Source organism: Strongylocentrotus purpuratus, unplaced genomic scaffold, assembly GCF_000002235.5.
Source record: "Strongylocentrotus purpuratus isolate Spur 01 unplaced genomic scaffold, Spur_5.0 spur5_scaffold_21, whole genome shotgun sequence".
NCBI lineage: Eukaryota > Metazoa > Echinodermata > Echinoidea > Camarodonta > Strongylocentrotidae > Strongylocentrotus > Strongylocentrotus purpuratus.
Genome location: NW_022145607.1, coordinates 14,267,779 through 14,291,669, shown reverse-complemented (window position 1 = coordinate 14,291,669; position 23,891 = coordinate 14,267,779). Strand labels below are relative to the sequence as shown.

Here is a 23,891-nt window from a genome sequence, read left to right as displayed (position 1 = left end):
GTATAACGTGTACGTACGTACGACGTACATTGTGTATATGCGAAAAACATAAAGACCGTTTAATAATTGTGTATCGACAATTCGACATCAATATCATCCGCAAAGTGTGAGGCAAAGGCCGAGAATGAATTTTCGTTTTATTGGATTAACCGACCACGACAGCTGATATAAGGATATAAACAGGGATTTTACACCACTGAGAGTTCCACCAACACATCTAAAATGGAACCCCGGAGTAGGGAAGAGGATAGATTGAGGTTACATGGGGCGATTCAAGATTGGAATGCTACTCGGATGGACCTGTTTGAAATTTCGGATCCTGATATGGTACGTGTTATACCAACGGAAGCGACGCAGCGCTGCAGCAGGGCGGCGGTGGTGGGTTGGGCACTGAGCTGGGCCGGGGTCTTACTCTTAATGCTTGCCTTGGCCGAAAAGGCATCACCTAAACTTCGACCCAACGGTTTATTAAACTAGAATTATAGTTACATGTTTAGTATTAAGTTGAATTCGTGAATGTTAAGTTTTACCATGAACGAATGTCACTCAGATTGAACGTGAAATGATTTTTGGATTTGAAATTTCAAGAAAAAATGGAATGGCTTGTTATTTTGTAAAATGTAAGTAAAGTTGCAACTTGCGTGCTGCAAACTTGGCAAAGCGCAAGTGACATTACTTCATCTTGCTTGTCTTTTGCTTCATGATTTAGAGAAGTGTAAGACCTTACAAAAACAATCAATGATATTAATTAAATTTAAGGCAATAAAAAACATAGACCTAGATCTATCCGTGACCTTGTGAGTGACATGTCTAAAACTTTTAGTTTTGGTGAATTCATTAGAATCTAGATCTAGGTATTATTTGCTGTTGAATGAAACTTACTGGATAGGTTTCTTTTTTGTTTTAACAATCTAGATCTACATGTACAGCAGATCTAGACTAGTAAACACATAGACCTAGTCTAGGAGTAGGAGGCTACAGAAAATTCTAGTCTGTGGTACATGTATACACTGTACATGTAGGCCTATATGTTGATCTAGACTAGTCTAGATCTCGTTCTACATTCTGGGGTGTATTTACAAGACATGATTAATGACAGAGTGTAATGGTCCACCTGCATACCCCAACCAGGCTGAGTATATGGCATCTGCAAGAATCTTCAGTATTGAAGGAGGCAGATTATCTTGAAGAAGAAGAAAAAGAAGAGACTTGAACATTGAAGGTCAGAGGGTGGAGATATTAAATGACTTCCTAACAATAACCCACACCTTTGCCTATAATGTAGGTCTATCGGTATATGAATATTTACAAAAATTAAGCCTACAAAAAATACAGGGGGTGGGGTGAAACTCAATTTTATAATTAGATATACAATGTACATGTGATGTGCAGTACAGGTGTAGGCCTACTTACTGAAAAATTATGAAATGTTAGGCCGAATGTCAGATAGAAAGGCTCTAAATTTAGAGATTTGTACCTGTACCTTACTTCTTTGTGTCCATGAAGAATTCTAAAGTCATCTATTGATGTAGTCAAATTTGTAGTACTTTTGAAGATGGGTAATTTGTTTGGTTTTGTTTTTGCAAGATTGCCACTATTCAGCCTAATTTCACACAGGCAGTCACTGCCAGTGTCAATTTGTGATTGGGAACAATTTATTTATGTGTCTGGGTCCATGTTTGGAAATTTGGCGGTCTAAAATTAGAAATATATTTAAGAAAATCAGAAAAATTGGGAAGTCCATTTTTTAAATGGACCATCTGTACATGAACAGCATACCAATTACCAAAGTGTTGGTACAGAACCTTGCATTTAGTAAGAATCAAAACAAATAAAACCAAAACAACAAGAAAACGAACAAAAAATGCTACAAACATGTACATGTACATGTACAGTACATTACATTTCATCTAAAGAAATTGTTTTTAATTTTCCCATACAATTGCAGCATGCAACCACTTTGAATGAATGTAAATTTCACCAAACTGCACATGTATACAGTACGTGTACACATGAACTTTATGCACATGATGTACACCTTTCTGACAAATAAGGAGAGGTCATTGCACTCTTTTACACGTACATGTACATGTATGAACAACATCTGGAACTCTTGATGACTGCTGTTGAACCTGTTCTGATATATTCAATATTTAATGTACAATGATGATGATAAATAAACTACATGTATGACAAATGACAATGCTGACATTTAATGTACATGTACTGTACATGTACATTGTACTGTATGCACACAACCACCTGCACTTAACATACATGTACATGTACGTATATGATAATATCTGAATATCTTGGTCGAATATAACTCATGATTCTAAATATGTTGACTTTTAAAATCTTACTTTTCTCTAGCTGCGTACTGTTGAGCGACTATCTAACGACTAAGTTAAAGATCATTTCTGAAAGTCAGGAAGCAATTCATTTTCAACTACTTCCTGATGGGAAATCAGGGAAAGTGGAAATTCACACCGAATTGCCACTTGGCTTAAGATTTGATGACAGATCGCACAGGGAGGAAATTGAGTTGTCCATCGGCTTGTATGAAGTGTTTTCTACAAGATGACGAAACTTGAAAGGTTTCTCATATTGGATGAAATTAGTTTTTAAAGCTTTTGTATTTTTTATCAGATTGTGTGCGAGTGAAACATATGCATTGCGTCACTGGGCGAGCGTCGTTGTCATCGTCGTGTGACATAAAAATGTAACGAACATCAGTCAGCTTGCCTCGTGAACCCTGCTTAAAAATGACTGCATACATGTACATGTAGTAGTCCACTAGTGAATGTGCAAATCTAAAAGTCCCTAATTATAAATCTGGGGACCACGACCAATGCACAACATTCTGTAAAATAGGCTTAAACTTTTAAAGTGCGGAACCTTTATGTATTTCTCAATCAGTTTTTCTTTTCAGTACGGTGTACATGTATGTCATGTACTGTAAATGATTTGTGCATTGTTGCAGTCGATAGAAAATATTTCTGAGGATTAGTGTTCAGTCCTATTCTAATGAGATTAGCTTAAGAATCTCAGTGTGCATTTCAAGATCCTGGTTGGGCTACGTGTAGGTAAAATTGCATCCCTTTTTCTTGTTCCTGCTCATTTTCAAAAGAATTTGTCTGCCTCCTCTTTGCCATTGATATGTACATGTACAAAAATGTAGGTCCAAAAAGTACCCATCCCTGATGTTAATACCAGATATTTCACTTTAATACAAATAATGCAATCTGGTCCACAGAATGGAGGTCTGTTTTATATTAAAAGTACATTGTACATGCACATAATTGCACAATATAGTATTCAAGGGAACATTTCCATAGCATCTAGCGTACATACCGGTACATGGATTCTGAATTTTAAGCAGCCTTATCAACATGAACAATCTCCTTAACATTCCTGTGTGTAAATCCATAGGAATGCAATAAGCGGAGGAGGAGGAGGAGGAAACTGATTTGAAGTTGGAGTAAATTTGAGGAAATAGAGGCACTGGATTTGTGGGCGATAAACACTTGGAATGCAGGGAGCCTATATGAATAACATGATTTACAATGTATTTCCTCCTCCTTTTGCCTCTGAATAATGCAAAAATTAAAAGTTTTGCATACATGTACATGTAGTTCCACTCTAGGGTCTCAGTATTTTCCTGGTTCCACAGTTTGGGTCACAACAAAGTCATTTGTTATACAAAGTTAGTACCGGTAGATTGCATTAGCTCCTTGGGCTAATAGTGTGCCAGTGTAGGAATGCAGAGTACATATTGTACCTGCACATTTGCAGTTTGCTCACTGATTTTTGGAAGATGCTGAAGTACTTGATGTCTTGAATGTAGTGCAGTTCATGTTCTATTTACAGTACATGGACATGTACAGACATTTACAGTACATTGAAATTGTTCCATAATGGGGATGCAGTCTTTCTATCGTCGTCGGGGGAAGAAGAAGCTTCTTCGCTACTCCTTTCCGCCAGATAACAGGGCTGTTTCCCTGCCTGATTTGTCAGACTCGTCAAGCGAGGCAAGTAAACGATGTGGCATCTGTGCAATCGTCTCTTTCATGTTCATGTCTTGCGCATCATTAAGTCTACAAGGGTAATTACTCTGTATGATGAGCAGCTTCACATGAAAGTTGAATGTGAGCTTGAAAGTGAGGATTTGTTCAGTGGTTGCTATACACATGTACACGTACATGTACAGTACTGACTACTCAGTAGGTCCATCCTACAATTCATCTGACATTCATGTACAGATATACATGTAATGTAGCTAGGCCTATACATGTATGTACTGTACAGTACATTAGAGCTGTAGGCATTTGTGTTGGCTGTACAGCCTACAGTACATGCGACTTTGTAAACTAAGAGAACCTGTGAATTTCTGGTGTTTAGTAAATTCTTTATAGTGGCTTTAAACTTTCTCTCATCAGTATTAAATGCATACATTGTACATGTACACACTGTATATCCCATGCACTGCTTTATCCATTTGTTTGAATAGAGCTGTCAGTTTGTGACAGACATCTGGTTTTGAAACTAGCCATCTCTGCTCACATCATGTTCAGTAATTACTCTACAGAGGACAGATGAGGGAAAGGAATGCAAGCTCCACAATGCCAGATGACAGTATCATTTGATTACTGGTGTTTATATCATTGTCAAAAAAGCCAACCCCAATTACAGTGTACATGTAGCTCTGTCTTATTTCTTTCTAAATGTGCTTGTTGGCTCCTCCTCCCTGTTTGGCTGGAACTCACAGTAAAGTTGATCTGGGCCCTGTTTAATAAAACTTGTTATCAATAAACAGGTTACAAAAGAACAATAACTGTTTAGCTACTGAAATCATGGCATTTGATTGGCTGATAGCTGATTTGTAATGTCATTTTAGAATTTGTTATTGATAACAAGTTTGATGAGACAGGTCATCTCGAGTTGTACAAACTACACTGTACAAATGTACATCTGGCGTTTGAAAGGCCTGTACCTGTATGTCTTTGTTATTTTCATTACAACCAGGAGTACCACCAGCAGAATATTTTTACACCATGTACACCATGTAATACGATCAGAGCACTGATTGAAGTAGCACAGTGTACAGGTGTGACTGTTTGCTATTGTAATCAAAGTTAAATGGCAATATACAGGTAGTGTGGATTAAAGCTCCCACCTCCATGATCAGTGTAGGCTAATGGAATGTACTGGTAGGCATGAGGCATCCATGTATATTTTGTAACAGTAATCCTGCCTTGGCCATGTACAGGATGGGGGTTGCAGGGAATAATTTTCCTCAAATTTTTTGATTAGCAATTTCAGCCGATGGATAAATATTTCAAATGAAATTCTGTACATTTCTATGGAAGAAAACTGCTACACAAAAGATATTTTGTATAGCAGTCATGCAAAAATGCATAGCAAATTGCGATGCGATACCAGGAAAATTATTCCCTGGGGTTGTGTCGGAACGCTTTTAAAACAAAAATTAAGCTTTCGCTTTTGCCTCAGTATTTATAGATTAGTATGCATTAATTAGCACAAAAGGTTATAAATATTTGTCTTTTATAAAATTGTCCATCAGTAGTTTTAAAATATTTATACAATTTTGGCGGCAAACTAATACTAAAATTACTGTTTTAATTACCGGTAAACTGTCAGCATACACAAATTGTACGGACACACAACCTCTGGGTATATGTAGCCTTTATTGTACACATGATCATGATCATGTACAGTACATGTACTGTTTTATTGTTGGGGACAGGGGTACCTGGGATTAGCCTGGAACAAGTGTTTAGAGAAAGTGACACCAGTCCCACCACCCATCCATCTTGTAATGTCAGTGCTTGTCTACACACACATTGCAATGTAGCACCACATGTACATGTACATGTAGGGCTACAGTATTTTATTGCTGGGGATTGGGGTACCCGAGATTGGCCTGGAACAAGTGTTTAGAGAAAGTGACACCACCCATCCATCTTGCTTTCAGTGCTTGTCTACACAGACCTGTTATTGATACTTGACGATGCCTACAGTTGAAGTTGGAACTCTGCCATACAAAGTAGAGTATAAAAACACTTGGAATCATGTACATGTACATGTGCATGTAAAGCCTATTACGAAGGCTACATGTTCGTACAAGTTTTTGCAATACGGTATGTATGATGTACAATTGTACATGTACTGTACATGTAGAAAAAAAAACAATTAACAACCTAATTAAATTCATCCCCTCCCCTCCCAAGTTCTGTAAGTTTGTAAGTGTTTGAAAAACTGATTTATCCCAATTTATGTTTCTTGAGAATGTGACATTAAAGTTTACAGGTACAGTACATCTAACAGTTTACAACATTCAACAAAGCCCATGATGATCCAACCAGTCCAACATTCATTCTTGAATCGGGCGAGCCGCTTCGAGTTCATAAATTCCTTGATTATCACACCTGTTTCACCAAACACTTCATCCTTCCTCCTCCCTCCTCCCTACAAATCAGTCATCCTCCATGTACACAAATATTAAAGAGAGGTGTGTCTCCATATGACCACACATGACTCACACTGACCAGACTTGTATTTTGCCATTTTTGGAGATTAATCAGTGGCCTATTGATTAGAGGTTATTTCTCATACTACATGGGCCAACATGTACAGGTGTACATGTAACACACACACTGTACAGTACTTGTTGAGGGTTGTCAGGCAGTGTGCAGCTTAATAGTGTACAACCTACCAGCCTGTTTTGGGCCAGTGACAGTTGAAAGATGAAGTAATTGTTTGCTACCCAGAGAAAAAAAAATGAAAAAAGATGTTGGGTTCTCAAAATACATTGCAACCCCAAATACGGTATACATTTTCTGTACATGTTTTATTACAGTGTAGTTTTGGATTAAACTTTGAGGATTTGTTTTTATTCCTACAATGTATGTACACAATGTACATGTAAATTATTGGCTGGTGTATGAGTCTATGATTTGTTGTGGTATGGTGGGTGTTCAGGGAAGTTCTTTATGAAGAGGTCATGCATGGTAGAAAGAAAGGTATTTATTGTCAATAACAATGAACATCAGGACGCACAATGGGCAGTTTGTTCTGTCACGTCACGTCAGAAGTGCTGTTCCAGCATACATGTATGGAGAGAGGCGAAGGCGTGTGCAATGCATGGTGGGGGTGGATGAGTACAATATCCATCAAAATAAACTATACAATAGTAACCCAATAGTGCACCTCTACTGCACTACAAAAGTTAGTGCAGTAGGCACCTCTACTGCACTAACTTTTGTAGTGCAGTAGAGGTGCACTATTGGGTTACTATTGTATAGTTTATTTTGATGGATACTGTACATGTACAATGTAGGTCCATAGTACTTTTATCATAAAATATGGCAAAGAGTGACAAATTTTATTCATCACACTGTCATCACTCTATGAACCAGTCGAGTGATTCTGTAAAACTTGAACTGAAATGATCACTGTCACTATTGGAAATGAATGTTGAACAAAAATGAACTTTTTTCCTTACATGCACAATGTACATGTACATGTAGGTTCTGAAATTACTGGTACACATCATTTACATGTTGTACATGCTCACTTGCTCATACTGTAAAAGTGTGCATTAATGCAAAAAATGCAACAACAAAAAACAACTTGTGTCATAATACATACACACTGTGCATGTGTACATTAGTGAACCATGGACTGTACACTGTACTAGTGAATACCTACATGTACATGTACACACCTCCCCTTCATGCAGGTTTCTTTCTGATGGAGATTTTGGACAACTTACATGTACTCAGTGAGCAATATCAGTAGGATTATTTGACCAACAGGTCAATAGAGAGATGTTTTTAAGCCCAACTGTTAGTAATCTCCCTTTGTTTAGGACTACTAATCCCCTCTTAATCCCCTTTCAAATTCATAATCTGTACCCTGAGGGTGTAGTGTCCAGGGGAGCTTCTGAGCTTCACCAGTAGGTGTTGCACTCTGGGCCATTTGTCAGTGCAGGAGGGACAACAACAAATCAATGGTTTACTTGAAGATGCTAAGAAGAAAAAAACCCAGCTCGATACATTTCATCAGACATGATGCAAGCTACATGTACATGTACATGTACATGTACTGTACAAGCGAAAAGAATTGTGTCTATAGATTTAAAGTTGTCTGATATTCTCAAAGATCAATAATGGCCTGTAAAGTCTGTTTATTGATGCTAAAGAATGTGTACATCAACATGTAGGGCCTCCAGTTTATGTTCATTGACATGATTTTAGGTCTAAAGTTGTCAGAAATAATTTTTCACAATTGCTCAAAATTCTAGGTCACAAAGTCAAGTCAAAGGTCATTTTAGGTCAGTAGACTTGGATTATTTTTCGCAACTTAATACGAGAATTAATAAAAACAATTTTTGTTTGTTCATATTATTCCATTAAAGTTATCAATCTTGGTACATTATAGTGAATAATTCTTCTGATGATTCTTAGTCAATATTTACTTCAAAATTATTATATTCAGAGGATTTCATTTGGGGGGGGGGGCCTGCTAATGGGCCACCCTGCCTATAAATATTTTTCATCATATCAAATTGCGTAATGCGGGCGAGAACGCCGGGAGGGTTTCCTTTGTTATCTATTCTGGTTGTAAAAGAATCTGCAATTCGGCCATTTGGCCACAAATGATTTCTTGATCTAGTGTTTACTTTGTTTGATTGTTAGAAAGGCAACACTATGACAATCTGTATTATTAAAGGTAAAGACCAGTATTGGAAACGCCCCACTCTCAAAAAATGAAATGGAAGCTCTTATTACCAATAATGTGAAAGAATATGTTTTGACTAATACGTGATCATACAAATTTTGCCGAGAAACCGCCTAGTAATTGATATATTTGGTAAATATATCTATTTGGACCTGATAGACATAACGCACGTGTGCCTAGTCTCATATACATCTTTCTGTGTACAGTGCGTGTATCTTTACAAAGACTGGACAAAATTTCTTATCATTTTGAGGATTCCAGAACCTTGCAGTACACATCAATAATATGCATGTAGATGATCAACCTTTTCTGATCGATTCCACAACATTTCTTTCACAATGCAATCGCATGACCATAACTGGTCTTTATCTTTAACTATTTCTTTATTCTTTATTTCTTTCTGTCAACTTTAGAATCTGGAATTTCACGGAGTGATGCGATTCTTTTTCCAAGATGGAACCGACAGACAGTCCAACTCCAAGTGCATACGAGTGTCGAGCACGGCTACCAACCGAGATGTCGTCAATACGCTCATTGAGAAGTTTCATCCTGACATGCGTATGCTGTCCATCCCAGACTATTCTTTGTTTGAACTGCAGAGGGACATGGGTTAGTATTTTAAAAAGCAAATGGCCATGTACATGTAGTTGCCAATTCAGTCATCAAAAATTGTAATTGATGTTAGTCTGAGTTTAATAAAGAGCTTTGGAAAGTAGGAAAAAAAAACTTACAGTAGGCGGTGTCACACAGAGGCCAAAAATCCAGATTTTAGTTATCCGGATTTTAGTTATCCTCTTAATTGCTGTCTGTCATCAATTATCCCATTAAAAATCCTCTAATGAAGCAAGAAAATTCTCCCTTGAAAGGATTTTCCAAGGGATTTTTTAAGGGATTTTTCTGTGCGACACCGCTTAATGTCATCGACACAGTACATGTATTTGTAAACCCCACGCCTGCACACACTGGCCTAGTTGTTTTTCGTCACAACAAAAATGACCTGGCAATGACTTCACAATCCATTTAATCCTCTGTCAGATATTCTTCATTTCCATCTTCACACATTGTATTGTGGGTTGAAATTACAATGCCATACGTGTACATGTGTTATCTTTCTTGTAATGATGAATTTTAATATGAAGCAAACAAGCAATAATCATAAATCACATACAGTACATATGTGCTATTGAGGTTCAAGATCAGGGCAGTTGCTGCGCCTGAGAGAACTGAAGAAAAACAAATATTTCTATTGGTGTTTTCCTCCCCTTTTCCTCTTTCTATTGCAATTCTTCCCGCTCCATGTACAAAATGTATACATAGTTGTAGTGTTGTGGGTGAGAAGTATTGTGTAACATGGGCAGTTATAAAATGTTTCAATACTACTGACAGTTACATTATGGTACTCACATACACAGACTATAATTCAAGTGTACAGAAGTATTGGAGTCAGTTTTTTCCTGCACTGTATGTGCTCCTCTAGTACCAATTACCAGCACATAAACACAAATGAAGTTAGCCTAGAGCTAGCTTGGAATGAACACGATCCTTCCCACTGCACCCTAATTGGCCGTAGGATATTGCGGACCAGTATTGCGATCGTTGGTCCTAAACTTTCAAAAGCAGCCAATTATGCATGACTTCATGCATCATGGCCAAGTGCATCATGCTGAGAAGCTATAGGAGGGTGGTCCCCTATGCCTCAGAGTTGAAGGTTAGAGTGGCGTAACCAGTTGTCCTTTTTCCTTTGATGTGTAGTTGATTACTTTCTCAAAGATCTGTTACAAACATCTTCAGCTCTGTACTTGAGACAAACATGCAGTTACTGGACTCACTTGAGAGTTATCTCTGATGATGAGCCCTCAGATACTGTACATGTAAAGTCACTCATGCTCTCTCCATTCTTAGGATAATCCTTGCAAACTTTCTTTGAGTTTTGTGCGTTATTTTAGGTCGATCCTTTAACTAGTGCTGTAACATCACGGATATCTCCAATTCCGTTTAACCGCCTGTCAAAACCAGACGGTTTTCGGTTAAACGATTTATTTAAAAAAAAAAATTTTTTTTTTTTTTTTTTTTTTTTTTTGGCCGTGTGAAAAAGCAGGAAGGTGATTTAACTGAAGGCGCCGATTTGTGCTTGTGAACTAGTCACAAATAATAGTAACAATGTCATTTTAGAATAATGTGTAAGATCATTAAAGTAAATTAAAAACAGTAGAGGACCTAGGATAGAACCTTGTGGTACACCATGTGTTAAACTTGGATGAATATATATTGAGATCTATTACAAAGATTACTTTCAAACCAAGATGACAGACAAATTGGAGTGTTGTTCTAGTTTCACACCGATTACTGAGCTGGGAGACTTTGCCAGGCATAGTGCCAGGTGGAGGGGCATAAATCGAAACTTTAAAAACAAAAAAAACAAAAAGAAAAATATTTAAAAAAACAACAAAAACAAACGGGAAAACAAAACCGTCCAATTGAAAACGGAATCCGCCATGGGCGGTCGGATACCGGACGGTTATACGTTTGACTACAGCACTACCTTTAACCATTGCAAAACTTTTGGTCATGGAAAACATCAGATTTTACTCAATTTTGGGGGCTCTGTTTCTCTTGTTTTTTGGCATCTATCAAAAGCAAATTATTTTTGGAGGAGACTTTGCCTTTAAATGTTTTCAACACCTAGTTTCAATCCAATACCATGATTTAGACTGTTTGGTAGAGGACTAGAGGTCAGCTCTCATGAACTATTTGCAATGCAATTATGGACCTGCTGTTTTCAACACTTTCCATGCTCGCTCTTACTAATACAGTACATGTAGTTTGCATGCATTAAACCCCTGTCAGTCTGTGTGCGTAACATTGTCTGCACTGTGAGACTACACTAGGCTACATGTACGTTCATGTACTTAAGCTGCAATTTGGCACAGCCAGAAACTGACAGATCTGGGCCCTGCTCAAGGCTTTAGGACAGGTATTGTGATAAAGTGTTGAATTAGAGTCTGATCTTGCAGCCTACATTGTACATGTAGCTCATTCCCAATATCAGTTCCACTGCTCAAATAACATTCATTGAATTTGTCTTGGAATGTAAATATACAATTTATGGATGGGTGTGACAAAATTCTAGGTTTTTATAACCTTACATTGTACATGTACAGTAGTTGATTTTGATATACTTCCCTGATCTTGGTAATTGAAACAAAAGGCTTTACAGCATTACTTTGATAATTTTGATTGAACTATGAAACAGTTAACAGCGCCAATTTCTCTTTTACATCTTGACATCCCATAGTCCCATACATGTTTAATCAAGGTCTTCAATCCAAGCATACAATTGTTTGTCTGCACAGTTCTCAATTTCTACCAAAACACATTCTTAGACTGGGGATGGGTTGTCAGGCCAAGGCCCTCATGCAGTACTCAGTCCAGCTCATATTTTTGTTTGGTCACGTGATTATGACATGTGATCCGACAAAGAAATGAGGTCTCGCTGAGAGATGGATGGATCAGGCCTGTAATTTCATACAGCCATCGCTCGGAATGGTGAAGCTGGCAGAATCTGCTCTAGATACAAGGGGACAAACCTCTCCCCTCCCACCCTTCATGGTAGGCATACATTGTACATGTATTGGTACATTTTTTGTATATACATGTACATGTACATTGTTTGTACATGATGTACATGTACTCAATCTCAAGTTCCATACAGTACATGTACACTGTACATGTGTATGTACTGTACATGTATATTAGGTCAACGCATATGTACATGTACAGGTAGTTACTGGGGCCTACAATTACACGGCGGCCTATTAAAGTTTTTGAACAGCAGCCAACTGCATGCATCTGATGTACATGTACAGTACTACTTAAAAGATACATGTACAACCCTGTAGTAGTACTATACCAAATCAAATCCACCTGTTTACATGAGATGAAAATATCCATGCACTATATTATTAAAATGATATGCATGATGTTTACTCATGGTCCACCTCATGACCTCATAATGACCTCAAGGTCAATTCCAGGTCACTGGTAGAGTGGGTGATTGGGCAGGCATACTAGTACCACTGAGTCTAGCGTGGGAAGAAGGTGCTTTTATTCTTGAAGACTGGTCTCCAAGCAACCATAACCTTCAATATGGCCTTTCCTTTCAGAAGAGCAACAAACAACTATTGTATTGCTGCCACCAACATGTAACTTTATTTCTATTCAGTGAAGGAAAACAAATTAAGGTTCTCAAATGTACATATCATTGTATAGAAGTCTTGTTGTACAGTATTATACTACAGTGTACATGATGTAGAGATGTAGTGCCATTTAAAATGTGAATAATTTGAGTTGACTTTGGGAGGTTGGCTTTAATACATTCCATACATATAATATAATACAATATACAAAACTAAATGTGTAGACGGTGTGCATGTACGTCTACATATAAACATCAAAATATTTAGAGTAAAGTAGCATGATGATGAGAATTAAAAACATGATGATGACCCTTGCTGGCGTGAGTTATAAACATGTAGTTTATCCATGGTCAAGCAATGAAGTGTGAACTGGGTCTATGGAGGGTCTGATCATGGACCATGGTTTGATTTAGGATTCTCATATTATCCTAGGGGTTAACAGTGCTCAGGTTGCATTCTGGTATTTGTAAATAGATCAGAGAAAGAGAGCAAGAACTTTCCCACGCTGGGAGTTGTACTAGACCTGTCTTCAGGTTGTAAATCACCAGGCTATGATTTACATTCAATACAAAAATCCAATTAGAGGTTGTATGGTACAACATGTACAGGTACAGTGTACATATCTACATGAACATTTACTGTCCATGGACTACGGTACATACATGTACGATGCTGATATATGATTCATCATTTTTTATTGCAAAGCTCCATTTAAGATCAAACACTTGTGATTCTTGAGCAAATTTAAGAAATGTAAGCTACCAACATCATTGAACAAGGAAGCCTGCTAGTACAACAATGTACAGTAGTACATGGACAGTTATACGTTGTACCTGCTTTAGCAACCACCTAAATGGGCCACATCTTTTGTTTCCTTTGAATATGGTTTCTCATTAAAAAACTGTACGAAAGGAAACTGTACATTGGATGACTACCTGCCTATAAACTGAACGGAACACAACTGAACCATCATCATCGATGACAACAGAATTACTCCTACTTGACTGTAGAATACATGTACATGTCCATGATACATTAAAGCCTACATGTAATATGGACTCTAATCAAGATACAAATCCTGGGTATCAAGAGAATGATTGGTGGGGTGTAGTATTTCAGTCCGATGATGGATGCCTCATGATAATAGATACACCTTTGTGACCACGGCAAAGGTGAAGTATGTGACACGGGTGGTATGTTTCTGATCAGTTTCAGATTCAGTTGGGGCACTAAAGTACTCCTCTAGGGGAACATGCTCTTAAAAATAATACTACCGGTACTGTAGGGCATAAATGTGTGAGTACACTGAACACTGTACACATACTTTTATGTATGGCAAAAGTTACTGCAACAGACAATGTGTCTTTATGTTTTTGTGCCATCTATTTGTGGAAAATTAAAGAAAGATAAGTTATATAGGAAATATTTCATCACAGAATTACAGGTGTACATTTATTTAATTGTATCTATAGAAAGGAAACAGTTTGTAATGTACATAAAAAAGCATACATGCATTACTTTACGTTTTATAGGCTAAATGTATATATCAGCTGCAAGTCCTCTACTCTACTAAACATGCACACAAGGCGGTGTCACACAGAAAAATCCCTAAAAAAAATCCCTTGAAAAATCCTTTCAAGGGAGAATTTTCTTGCTTCGTTAGAGGATTTTTAATGGGATAATTGGTGACAGACAGCAATTAAAGAGGATAAATAAAATCTGGATAACTAACTCACGACCTAATGTACAATGTAATTTTTACATTTATTACATGATCTGCATTTTCCGAAAATAACACTACCGCTTGAGCTGGTGGTCATGTTTGAAGTTTATTTGTTTGTGTCACTTTCATACTTCATACATGTAGGTTTTATTTTTGTCAGCAAAGTCAAGACAATAATGAATGGCAGTTCCTCATCAATGTACAGTGTACATGTGAATAATAATAATACTAGTGGCTACATGACATGTACAAGTTTGTATAGTGCACAGGTCCACCTTTCGGTGCTCATGGCACTTAGAGAAAAATACATGTAACAAATAGAAACAAAAAAACAAAAAAAACAAAAAAGAAATTTGAAAATGAATATCTTTTGTTCTTTTCTTATAATTTGTTTAGATGATCGTCAGCTACAGGAGGAGGAGAGACCACTGTACGTGCAGCTCAACTGGACCAAAGATCTCAAGGAAGGACGCTTTCTGCTCAAACAGCTCAATGACCCCACTAAGGTAAACCTCAACACATTTAATTTAATTAAAACTAAATCTCTTTTTCAATAGAGTCCCTTCTCTGGTCATTATTTGTTTAAAGATTGATTTTACTGATTGAAAATAAAAAATCAAATAATGAAGGCCTTTCTTTTTCCTTTTTGGCCTGTTTGGTTTTTCTCCTTTTTTTCTTCTTTTCTTTAATTTTGTAAGTTTTTCAAAGAGACTTTCTGATATTATGTACCCCTGTACATGATGTACAATAGTTGCAAAGTGGAGCACAGAGACGACAATCATTTGTTGTGCTTGCTTAGAAATTTGGGAAAGAGACTCTATTTTTCTATAGGTCGGTACAAATACTACATGTACATGTACAGGGTGTACATGTACATGTTCATGTACCAACCATGCCCCTGTCTTCGGAGGATCCTTACGGCTTTAATACACTAATAGTAAATCACCTACATGTACATGTACATGTACAACTACATGTACAACTGTACTGTATTCATAAGCCTAACACATGTGCATGTGTATTGTATACATCTACATGTATCACCTAACAGTTTTTGTATCAACATATTTTGTGTATTCTTTGTATTCAGTTTCTGTTCTGTACGCCTGCGTTTTGTATTTTGTATCCGGGTGGCAAACATTGCACATCACGCCCACTGTAAAGTTAACATAATCGCATGGTACCGGTGCATGATACCCAAACAAGTTGTATGAGTATACCCCATCAATCCCATTTACATTTGTAGACTCAGAGTGAATCAATTGTACTGTGTACCAAAATAGACAGGACTGTCCAGTTTTTACAACTTCCTCTGTTTGCATTAGGCAACCGCCAACTCGAGCAAACAAACCAAAATTGTATGACGGAGAAACATAGGATGAGTTTGTTAGTAATTATGCAAACATCATAGTCCTGCACCACTTGGTTTTTACACTGTGATGGTATGTGGGAGAAATACCACAGTTTGTTTATTGTTTGCAAATAAGTATTGGTAATGAGGTATAAATAAGGCCTATTTAAAATTCTTTGTTATTGTTTAAAAAATACAAATCAACAAGTTTGATTCGGATAAATATTATTCTATATCCAGTAAGTACTACACATGTTGGAAACAACATATCTTCACAAAAATGCTAACCTACATGTACTGTACAGTACATGTACATGTACATGTTCATGTAGGACCATGATACTACAGTACTTACATAGTTACATGTACATGTATTTTGTATAAAACTAGAAACGTTTGCAGTCAAACTCTTTTCATTTTTACAATTTTCATCGCAAGTGACTTTTGTGAAATTGCAAAAAAAAAAATCAGTATTGTTTTGGTTTTTATTCATGTACATGTATTCGATGCATGAAACTTTGCAAGTTTGAACCACTCGCGAAATTCACAAACATTTCATCTGCATGCAAAAAACTTTGTGGTTTTACAATTCATGTAGCACCTGGGCAAAGGGCACAAGAGTTCATTGTAACATCTGTCATTCTGAATCATGATTGAATTATGATAATACAATTTTTATAAAGTGTTTGAATAGCATCTGTTTGGCATATTTATAAATTATTCATTAAATGAATAGAGATGCAACTCAACTGTATGCATCCTGCCACCAGCACGTTAAGACCTTAATTAAATGTTCTTACGGACCTGAGCTGGTTCTCAACTGTTGGAATTTAGTCCAAATGATAGAATGATCCCCCTCTTCCTCTCCGTGGCATTCTTAATGAAATAGAGGGTAACTATTTGACAGGTGTGAACTACTATCCGCCCATCATTGAATATACCTCACATCCTCCACCTCCCACTCCCAGTACCGATCCTTGAACTTGCTTGATCATGAGACGAGAACCCTTGCCTTAGTCACTGTGTGAGGAAATAAAACAATGATACTGTACATCAGGGTTCCACAATAACTTTCTCACAAGGGGTTCCAGAATGCACTCTTTAGAGTTTGTACTTTGTATGAGCCCGATGTTTAAAAATATGCAAATTTGGGGGTCTGGAAGTAAGATTTGCGCCCTCATGTGTACCGGTAAGTAAGTGCCGAGCGCTGGCTACTGGCCAAAATCCACTTCAAGATATTGGAGAGATGTTTCTCCTTTTTGGTGTTGTTGTACCTGTAGGGCCTACAACAATGTGTACAGTAGTATCTACTATCTAGGCATTATTAGGTCTATAGCCATTCCAAAAAATATCACAAACAAATTTGTAGCATGACTCAGGACCAGAAAGATGCTATCACTCCCACACAATACCTGCATTTGTTGCTCATACAATTCAGTAGACCCCGCATTTGGGTAAATATTACTCTGCTAGTGCTATTTTGCAACACTCAAAAGATAAATATATACGCATACTGTACATGTACATGTAGCTTGGATTTGTTTTAGATTTGATTTATTGATATTTTTACATGCCTGCATAAATTATAAAGGTGATGAAGATAGGTAGAAATTTTCTAACAAGCTGTACATGTGCATGTTTTTTTCAGATTGTGTAGGCCACAACTGTAAATAATACATCGTACGTACAAGCTGGAAAAGTTTTAATGTTCTTGCACACCTGTGCATACAGTACATTATACCTTGCCATTCTCATTTATTACCATTTGTTCCTCTTCTACGCTACACATTGTACATTAGTCATACTCTGCTTTTCGACTCAGATAGCATGTCATATTGTACACAGTCAGCATTCAAATGAACACATTGTGCACTCAAGCGGTAAATCAGTCTCAGCTTTTTCAAAAAGCTGTTTATGAACTTTGCTCCGATCTGTACATGTACATGTAGCCGGTAGCAGTGTGAAGAAAATTGATTTTCTATGACCAAAGTACAAAGGGTGTAGTATAGTAGTGCATTTATTCTATTCAGCTGATTCCCTACTTCTAAACATCGGTACACAAGGTCTGTTGTTGACATGATATGTACAAATGTAGGTCTGTGAAGGAGAGTGCACAAGGGTCACCATTGAATGACAAGTGGCTTAACAGACTGTCTTTTGTATACAATGTAGATCAAAGTGCCATACAGCCACAGGTGGGTTGGGATGCTGGCTGGTGTGTGTTCTTTTTTTCCCTCCTCTATGAAGTTGAAATATGTGCATTTTATGAAATTTTATTGAATACAACACCATGCACATGTACTAAAGAGCAAACATATAACCCTCGGAGACAACTTCAAGCCAGATCCCTGGTTGTGAATACTTTAATACAAGCATACTACTTTCTCTAATAGCAGTCATGTAAAAAAAAAAAAAAAAAAAAAAATGATGTGCAGTATTAAAGGGATCGTTTAACAATGTTAAACCTGAGATACATGGCCCTACTTGTTATCAGTGTCTGTGATATGGTGTAATATTGAAGCCCTAAAAAAATTGCGATTAAAAATGATCAAGAAGTGCCTCAAAAAAGTAAAAATCTTTGAGTGACCGGTTTTACCATACTCGTTTTCCCCGATAGACTGTAGTGTTATGAAAACCGTCAGGCGAACGGTTTTCAAAATTTGTAATTCCAATCATAAATATCTTGATAATCAGACAGGCCATCGGCTTGTAAAAGTCATGGGGTTCCTGACTGACCTAAAGGTTTATAATTATCATTGCATCATGAGCTAAATCCAGAATTTTGTTTCAGAATCTGAGACAAAGTTACTGGATCCCTTTAACTTTATGTACAGTGTACATGTTCATGTAAACTCTTCATAATATTTATCCTGCATAAGTTGAGTTCTGCTTTTGAAACTGTTGGGCCATTTAAAAAAATATACATGTTTAGCGTCCCCTCCCGCTTCCTTCTTGGGGCCGGCTCCTATTTTTTTTTTTTTGAAATTTTTAATTTTTTTTTTTTTGAAAGAAAAAAAAACATGAAAAACATTGCTAAAATGGCTCTATTTCTGATTTAAAAAAAACCTATTTTTCAAAAAACAGGATGCTAAACATGTTTTTTTTTTTTATTTGGCCTTATTAAAAGTAGGCCCTACATGTGCATGTACATGTACATGCAGCCTACTTCCCCTACATGTCCATGGATATTTTACACTTGTACCACTATAAAGTATTGGTATATTTTTGATAGTCCAGTTTACTAAATTTCACTGAATCCATAGTGTCTTTATAATTGTTGTTTCCCAAGTGTAACTGTACATTGTATGGTTGTACATGTATGCATGTACATGTACATGTATGCATGTAATACATGTTGTTACTTAATGATTACCGGTAGCTTGTATGATTTGCAATGCATACCAAATAATTTTATAAAATTAAAGTACCTGTAGACTTGATTCTAGCAATTTTCCTTGTTTTCTGTATTTTTCTCGCATTTCTTGGATTTTATTTTCATTCCATTATTACAGTACTACCTGTAGTAAACTATAATTCCGTAATTCTATAATTTTATTTCTAATTACAAGCTATTCTTCTTGGATTTTTTTGCATTTCCCCCCTTTTCATGATTTTATTTTTCATTCCCTCATTGCAGCTTGACTACTTCAAAGAAGATGGCAAGGGTCAGAACTTTGAGAAGAATTCATCCAAACGCCTGTCCAAGAGAGAGAAAAAGGAACTGAAGAAAGAGAGAAAAAAAGCCCAACTAAGGGTAAGCATATTGCTAGCTTCCTGACCAAATGACTTTTCAAACAAAACCATTGTGGTAATGTTATCTTGCTTTGAAATAAATTGTACTGCAGTGTATTTAAGGTTTTTTTTATATCATATTATTTATTGTTTTACATACGGGCATGTGTGGAGAAGATTACAATTTTCGTTTTCACCATGACGTTTTATTTTTATGCAACGTAAATAATATTCTTTTTACTTCTACTTCTAGACAAATACATGTAGATATTTAATACCAGTATTGGTATATTTAATTGAAAGGTGAATATACTTGCTTTAAAAAGTACAACTTTGAATTGCGTGGTATTGAACTTCAACACGCTGCATGTACAGGTGTATGTAATTCTATGCTCTTGATTTTTTTTCTTTTCAGGGCGAGGACAGAGCTTACGATAAAGTCAGTTCTTCCAACTTCACCAGGACTATCTCAAACCCAGAGAACGTGCTCAAACGCAAGCGTCAACAGAAACAGGATCAGCTGGAGAAGTTTAAGCACAGACCTGAATCGGGTAAGCGAATCTGTTGGGGTTTTGGGGGAAAAAATAAGAGAAAGAGCAGTGAGATTTTGTGTCTTGTCTAGATGTTGAACTAATTGAGGACAAGGCAAAGATAGGGGGAGATTTCTGTACCCACTGTCTTGGTTGATGGCTTTAATAGTACATCAAAGCCATTCAGCGCAGGTAGAACCATTGTATAAGTGCTGTGAAAGAAATAGTTCTAAAACATCCTGTTTCTTTGTTATTTTTTTCTTTCTGGATTAAATGAGCAGTGGTGCCTTATCCCAAAGTGGCAAGCACTTTCAAAGAAGTTTTTATCAGCTTTGGTTGTTCTCTTCCTACGTGATTGTTCCAGATTGTTACTGTTGTACTTGTAGATTAGTTTTTTTTGCACCCTGTCCATTTGGTCTCCCTAAGTGGAAAGAATGGTGAATCTTTTAAAATCATTGTCTCCAACACAACACATGCCTTGAAGATGTTCTTTACCGTCTTGAACTTTCATATATTGCAGGTGGAGCCTTTAAGGTGTTCGCCCACACAACCTTTCCAGAGGTTCCTTACAAGACTCTGCTCATCTCCATAAACACCAATGCAGCAGAGATCGTCAGGGAGTCCCTGGAAAAGTTTGGAGCCCAGAAGGCCAATCCTGCTGACTACTGTCTTGCAAAGGTAAATTTCATACAGTGAAACCTGTCTAGAATGACCAACCAAGGGGACAAGAAAAGTGGTCTCGATAGGCAGGTGGTCTTTCTAAACAGGTGGTCACTAAAGCAGGTTTGACTGTATAAGAACAATAGGAGGGGAGGGGTTAAGATATGCATGGTTTCAAGTAAACTTTAATAGGAAAATGAATGGGAGGTACATCTAAGGCCTGTGTTTTACTTTTCGAGAGGATAAAGTTTCACAAGATGCTCGATGGAAGCTTGGTCAGGATTAACCTACTGTATACCAGGGAGGAATTACACCTTGGGTTAAATAGCTTTTTCAAACAAGTAACAAATTAGTATATGAAAAGACTGTAAGGTAAAATATTTACATCACTGTTCATGTTTATTATTTGAATAGATAATTGTGAGTAATAAAAACAAATAATTGGCAGCCTGCCCTTATCTTTTTATGCCTCTGCTACAAAGTGATCCCGTTATCTCAAGAACCAATTGATGGATTCCCGCCAAACTTGGGTCATGTATGTATCTTGCAGAGCCAATGAACTGATGAGATATTGGGGTCACTAGGTCAAAAGTCAAAGGTCACAGTGCTCATTATTTCTTCATAGTTTTGTCTATCCAGTTTTCACTGTTTTTTTTTAACCTTTACATACATATTTATATATATCTTATACTGCTTACGACTTTCTCTTAAATATAGCTTGTTGCTTTTATAGTGATGATCATATTCTGCTCTCAAACTTTCCATCGCTCACTTTATCTTTATCTTCTTCTCCTCCATCAGGTTGTCGTACCACCGGGTCGTAGCATTGATGATTACAGCACAGAAAATTTCCAGGAAGCCGTCTTGGATGAGGATGAATACCCAATGGACGCCGTCCTGAGATGGCCTGAGAGTAGAGGTAAGTCCTGGGGAGTGTTTTACAAAGATCCTAAGTTCAATTTATCTTTTAAGTTGGACTTAACAATTATGGAAAGCCGTTGGCATCTATGAAAATATTTTGTAAAAGTTATTTTGAAAGGCATAAAATGTTGATTCAAATCATTCATATTTTCTATTGTCATGGAGATTTCATGTTCTTGATGTGAAATTAATGAAAAATCTAAAATACTTGAATTTTTGCTTTTGAATATATTTTATTTTAATGCTACAAATGGCTCTCCATAATGTTTAAGTCCAACTTAGAGTTAAGTTCGACTTAGGATCTTTGTAAAAACAACCCCCAGGACCTTCATGCTCCATGATATTTGGTGTTGAGATGAGAACAAAACCAGTCCTTCAGAGTATTGATTATTTGCAACATTCTGTTGGCTAGATAAAAATTTCCCGCAAAATACAGTAAGTTACCTGTGTTTGCAGGGCGTGACACTTTAACCAGGGGTGACCAGGACACATGGGCACCCCGAATCTCATTCTGGACCCGCTCCAAAACAGTAGGCGTGGGGCCCTGCATATTGTCCTATCAGGTGTGCAGCTGATATCTACTGATGGCCATGTAGTACTGGACATTTACTGAAAGGCACTACCATTTTGCATACCAGCGATTAGTTTTAGTCCACCTTCAACGTAACCTGTATAAGCCAGGTTGGTATACTATTTGTTCTGTCTTCTATCCTTACAGGTGAGCTTGCGTTTGAGTTGAAAAGAAAGCCTGCAGACCACATTCCTCGTCTCAAGAGACCTGGGAAGAACAGGATGGATGACAGTTTCCAGGATCCCAACAACATCCCCCCAGAAAGACTGCCATACTTCCTAGAACTTAATAACGGTAAGTCACCACTTCAAGGGAAGGGGAGTTACTCGTCAGTTTCCATGTGCAGAAGGCCATAATTCGCTGACACCAGACTTGGTGGATAATAAAAATCATTAACGTGTGTACATGTATTAGGCCTGCACACAGCGAACCGGTTGGCCAATAGAGAAATACCCCCTCGTCTATCGAGAGTCTTTGGGTGTCGGAAAAGTGAGATAATGACTTTACCATGGGGGGAATGGGTGGAAAATGCAGTACGTTACATAAGGCCTGGTGGTCATAAAACTAAAGGCTAACTCTGGTGATTGACAGCACCTCTTATTGGGTAAACACCCGAACGGTGTTGAATTCCCCATGAGAGCTAACTACTGAGTGTCTTTAAAGTAAGGTAAAATAACAGGAGGTGACTAAGTATTAGATACATGTATGACATCATTTGCTCTTGTTTTTATTTTGTCAAATGTATGGGGCTAGGGTAAGGTTACAGTCAGGGTTTGGGACTTATGGTTAGGTTAAGGGTTTGGGTTAGAACATGGTGGAAAAAGGCTTCCAAGATCCCAACGATATACCTCTTCAGTCTTGAGAGACTGCCATACTTCCTAGAGCTCAACAACGGTATTAAGTCACCACTTTCAAGATAAAGGAGAGTATTTCTGAATTAACAGAGGTGACTGAGTATTAGATATGACATAATTTGCTCTTGTCTTTATTTTGTCAATTATCTGTATCTGTATTCTTTTGTATCAAAAATAGCAAAGGGCATTGATTAGAAGTCAAAACAGAGGTTGGGCCAATTTTCTCTAGACTCTGAAATTGTCACACATGTAAATTGCTGTTGGATGTGTCACAGAACCCACTTCTATTTATGACTCGTTGTTTACCTCTTAGATGGTACAGATATCATCGACTACAAGCCCAAACACTACAGGCTCCAGAGTGATGTCACGGAGGTGGGCAGTCAGCGTGATCCCCCAGGCTCTGGACCATACCTACAGGTGAGTCCATACACCCCCCCCCCCTCTCTCCCTCTCTCTCCTCCCCCTCAACAAACAAGGATTTACACCTTTGTTGTAGTATAGTAGAGAAAACAGTGGATTGCCACAGGTAATTTTGCTTGCATGGATGTACGACATCAGACACAACATATAGAGACGTCAGGTTCAGG

At 37.3% G+C, this 23,891-nt stretch overlaps 1 protein-coding gene across 4 annotated transcripts in view; it reads left to right on the top strand.

The window, feature by feature from the left end:
- Positions 1 to 23,891, top strand: part of LOC589923 (afadin) — a 53,773-nt gene continuing 29,882 nt past the window's right edge. For 3 of the 4 annotated variants that reach the window (XM_011672739.2, XM_011672738.2, XM_030995016.1), the window contains exons 1-9: positions 2 to 327; positions 9,177 to 9,372; positions 15,079 to 15,188; positions 19,671 to 19,787; positions 20,181 to 20,316; positions 20,816 to 20,973; positions 21,757 to 21,874; positions 22,595 to 22,741; positions 23,615 to 23,721. In XM_011672739.2, the coding sequence (XP_011671041.2) occupies positions 223 to 327; positions 9,177 to 9,372; positions 15,079 to 15,188; positions 19,671 to 19,787; positions 20,181 to 20,316; positions 20,816 to 20,973; positions 21,757 to 21,874; positions 22,595 to 22,741; positions 23,615 to 23,721 (1,194 nt within the window). In that variant the 5' untranslated portion in view covers positions 2 to 222. Of the gene's footprint in view, positions 328 to 9,176; positions 9,373 to 15,078; positions 15,189 to 19,670; positions 19,788 to 20,180; positions 20,317 to 20,815; positions 20,974 to 21,756; positions 21,875 to 22,594; positions 22,742 to 23,614; positions 23,722 to 23,891 lie in introns of all 4 variants that reach the window. The other variant, XM_011672737.2, reaches the window with a different exon arrangement.